The sequence below is a fragment of the Pinus tabuliformis genome, chromosome 1_2 (assembly GCF_031772625.1).
Source record: "Pinus tabuliformis cultivar Carrire ecotype Pingquan chromosome 1_2, CPIR1, whole genome shotgun sequence".
In the NCBI taxonomy this organism is placed as follows: domain Eukaryota; kingdom Viridiplantae; phylum Streptophyta; class Pinopsida; order Pinales; family Pinaceae; genus Pinus; species Pinus tabuliformis.
Window position 1 is genome coordinate 648,152,312 of NC_142298.1, and position 1,524 is coordinate 648,153,835.

Consider the following 1,524-nt stretch of genomic DNA (forward strand, 5'->3'; position numbering starts at 1 on the left):
ATAGAACTTCCCAGCCATAGAATCAATGAACATATGCAGTTCATGAGGGACCATGCACTTAAGTGCAAAATTTATTGGATTTTGGCCGACTGAAAAAGCTCTACAAGGATGGATCTCTGCCAAATGGAAACCCAAGGGATAGGTCACCCTGCAGCTAGGACCAAAAGGGTTCTTCACGGAAATATTCATCTGCATCGAAGATCGGAACAGGGTCATGGATGAAGGTCCCTACTTCTTCAACTCAGCTGGTTTCTACTTAAGGTCCTTGGTAGAGAGATTTAACCCTAACAAGGAGGATCTCAGCTGGGCACCAGTATGGATAAGGATGTACTTGCTCCCATCGGAATATTGGGACGAAGAATCGCTAAGAGATATAGGTAAGGGGCTAGGGGAGTTTATAAAAATTGTTGAAGAAACGAAGCTGCGTAGATACACATCAGATGCTCATATTTGTGTCTTCATGTGCCTGGATCAAGCCCTCCCGGATTCGATAAGTCTCTTCCATGATGACTATGAATGGATACAGCCTTTGGATTTTGAACATGTTCCCTTTCATTGTCGTAAGTGTCATGCCCATGGGCATCTGTTCCGAGATTATCCTCTAAATTCCAAGCCCCAAGCCGCTGACCCCTCAAACAAATCGACCCAGGATGGCTTCACCAAAGTTGTCCATCGCAAGAGATTGCACAAAAGACCTACCACTGGGAAGAAGCCCCAGCAGAACGCAGCCTCCATTCCCTCTACAAGCAACAGCTTTGAGGTTCTTGCCAAATCTTCTGAAGATAGTCCTCAGATCTCTCAGCCAAACCTTCCATTGATCATCCCGTCCTCATCCCATCCGCCTTTTGGTTCCTCTCCCAAACCCCTGCCCTGAAAAGAGAATCCTAGAACTCCTAAGGTAGCCCGCAAGGATCCTAATCAAAAACTTAATGAGATGGATGTTGACAGACTCGCTGACCAACTTCTGCCCCCAGCACTCACCTCCGCAGAAAGTAGTCAGACGCAACACATGGATGAAGAACCGAAAAGCATAGATTTGCGTGGACTTGACATCTTCGAGCTTGAGCAAGCTTGAAAAAAAAGACTACGACAAGATTCAAGAGCACCAGCTCAGTACACTGGAAATCATTATCTCAAGGGCTTATCAGCAACATCAACTAGGCATACAGCCAGGCAGTCAGTGGGATGGAAGCATCCTTCCTAAAGACTCCAAAAAACGTGGAAGAAAGACAGATCTTCAAAGAACTATTGCAATAGGGAAAATCCTGGTAGACTCAAGCAGATATGATAAGCTGACTAAGTATTACAAATCCACAACCAATAGTGAACCATGAAGCTCACCTCGTGGAACATAAGAGGGCTCAACAGCCTCGGGAAACTTAGGATGATAAAAAACATGATAAAACAGGAGCAGCCCCAAATTTTCTTCTTGCAGGAAACGAAATGCAATAGCAACACTCTGGGCAACATTCTTTCCAGAGCATGGCCGGGCTGTCACTCGGTAGTGGTGGATGCTTCGGGGGC

At 45.9% G+C, this 1,524-nt stretch overlaps 1 protein-coding gene across 1 annotated transcript; it reads left to right on the forward strand.

The window, feature by feature from the left end:
* The first annotated feature begins 214 nt into the window (after positions 1-214).
* On the forward strand, positions 215-874 carry LOC149207351 (uncharacterized). The gene has a single exon (XM_089398009.1). The coding sequence runs from the start codon at positions 215-217 to the stop codon at positions 872-874; it is 660 nt and encodes a 219-aa protein (XP_089254135.1).
* Positions 875-1,524: the final 650 nt, after the last annotated feature.